General features: G+C 33.9%; 1 protein-coding gene across 1 annotated transcript in view; it reads left to right on the top strand.

The window, feature by feature from the left end:
* The window catches only part of LOC138865440 (craniofacial development protein 2-like), a 951-nt gene extending 400 nt beyond the window's left edge, over positions 1-551 (top strand). Inside the window, exon 1 of the mRNA XM_070135864.1 lies at positions 1-551. This exon is cut by the window's left edge and continues 400 nt beyond it. Within this exon, the coding sequence (XP_069991965.1) occupies positions 1-551 (551 nt within the window).
* The last annotated feature ends 1,768 nt before the right edge of the window (positions 552-2,319 follow it).

The following is a 2,319-nucleotide window of genomic DNA, read 5'->3' on the forward strand; positions in this document are numbered from 1 at the left end:
CAATCAATAAGCGTTTTAGAAATGCAGTTCAACACTCAAAGACATATCCTGGTGCTGATTATGGCAGTGATCATCTTCCAGTCATCTGCAAACTAAAGGTTACATTACAAAAATTTAAAAAGCCAAGAATGCCACCAAAACTGCAATATGACACACTTAGAAACAATACTTTGATTAGACAGACATATGCAGAAGGTGTCAAAAATTGGTTTCAATGTCTTGAGGATGAAGGTGAAGGTTTATCTAAGTGGAACATTATGCAGCAAGCTCTTGTAGAAACAAATGAAGAGGAAATTCCAAAGAAAGAAAAGCATACAAAAAGCAAATGGATGACAAACGAGATTCTTGACCTCATGAGAAAAAGACAACAGATTACGAATAGACAATGCCAAGAATATAGAACAATAGACAGATTGATCAAAGACAATTGTAAAGAAGCAAAAGACGCGTGGCTGAAAAAATGCAGAAACAAAGATCCAGCAACAATACATAAGAAAATAAAGGAAATTAGTGGTCAAGCATCTTGTTCATCATCTGGATGCATTAAATAAGCCAATTTTACAAAAGAACATGGATGGACCGAAAATTTTGAAATCGGAAGTAAGGGCAGCAATGGGAAAAATGAAAAGAAACAAGGCAGCCGGCCCAGATGAAATTGTCACTGAAATGCTGACTTCTTTGCATGAGTTTGGAACTGACAAGTTGGTAGAAATAATAAATGAAGTATATGACAATGGTGAAATACCTGAAGATCTTAGTCGATCAATTTTTATTGCTTTGCCGAAAAAAACCGGGTGCCATTGAATGTGAGCTTCACCGGACTATCAGCCTGATGAGTCACATCATGAAACTGATACTGAGAATAATTATGGCTAGAGCTCGAAATAAGATTAAATTTTAAATTAGTGAAGTGCAGTGTGGTTTTGTAGAAGACGCTGAAACTAGGAGTGCATTTTTTTAATTCTAAGAATGCTATCAGAACGGGCAATCGAGATGCAAAAGGACTTGTACATGTTTTATAGATTATACTAAGGCATTCGACAAGGTGCAACATGCAGAATTGCTAAAAATGTTAGAAACATTAGATTTGGATGGAAGACATTCGCCTGAGCCGAAATTTCTACTGGGGACAGACTGCCTGCGTGCGGGTTGGAAATGAACAATGAGTACACCAAAATTGGAAGAGGAGTCAGGCAAGGATGTGTATTCTCACCTGAATTGATTAATTTATACGGAGAAATTATTTTGAGAGAGCTAGATGGAATGGCTGGCTTCGTAATCGGAGGGCATAATGTGAACAATATACGATATGCAGATGATACTGTACTACTAGCGGAGTCGCAAGAAAAACTGCAAGATCTACTAGACAAGGTTGTAGATGCTAGTAGGAAGAATAGACTGACAATTAACTGTAAGAAGACAGAATGCATGGTTGTTAGCAAGCGTACAAGTCCACCATGTGAGCTGAAAATTGAACAGGAAAAGGTTAAGAAAGTGCAGAAATTTAACTATTTGGGAAGCATGGTGAGTGAAGATGGTCAATGTGACACTGAAATTAGAAAGCGTATCGGAATATCAAAAGACACTTTTCAAAAGCTTGGTACAGTTTTTAAAGATCGCAGACTTGGTAGTGAAACAAAAGTTAGTGTATTGGACTGTTACGTCAATTCGGTTTTACTATATGGCAGTGAATACTGGACAATATCAGCATAAATGGAAAAAAGGCTGGACGCCACAGAGATGTGGTTCTTTAGGAGAATGCTACGAATATATATATATATATATATATATATATATATATATATATATATATATATATATATATATATATATATATATATTTTTTTTTTTTTTTTTTTTTTTTTTTTTTTTTACACACACACACTACAGTGTGTGTGTGTGTGTGTGTGTGTGTGTGTGTGTGTGTGTGTGTGTGTGTGTGTGTGTGTGTATGCGTGTATGGATATACATATACTTCAGTTTATACAGTATATACATGCATTCATGAATGTATGTAGATAGACATATAGATATATAGATAGGATGTCATACTCAAGCACACATACACACACACACAAACACATACATATATATAAGTGTGTGTGTGTGTGTGTGTTTGAGCATAACATCCTATCTCTACCTCTACATGTCTATGAAGTATATATATATCCATACACGCATACACATGTGTACATATATGTGTATATATATATGTATATATATATATATATATATATATATATATATATATATATATATATATATATATATATATATGCATATATATATATATGCTTATATATATATATATATATATAT

Source organism: Penaeus vannamei, chromosome 2 (genome assembly GCF_042767895.1).
Source record: "Penaeus vannamei isolate JL-2024 chromosome 2, ASM4276789v1, whole genome shotgun sequence".
Lineage (NCBI taxonomy): Eukaryota > Metazoa > Arthropoda > Malacostraca > Decapoda > Penaeidae > Penaeus > Penaeus vannamei.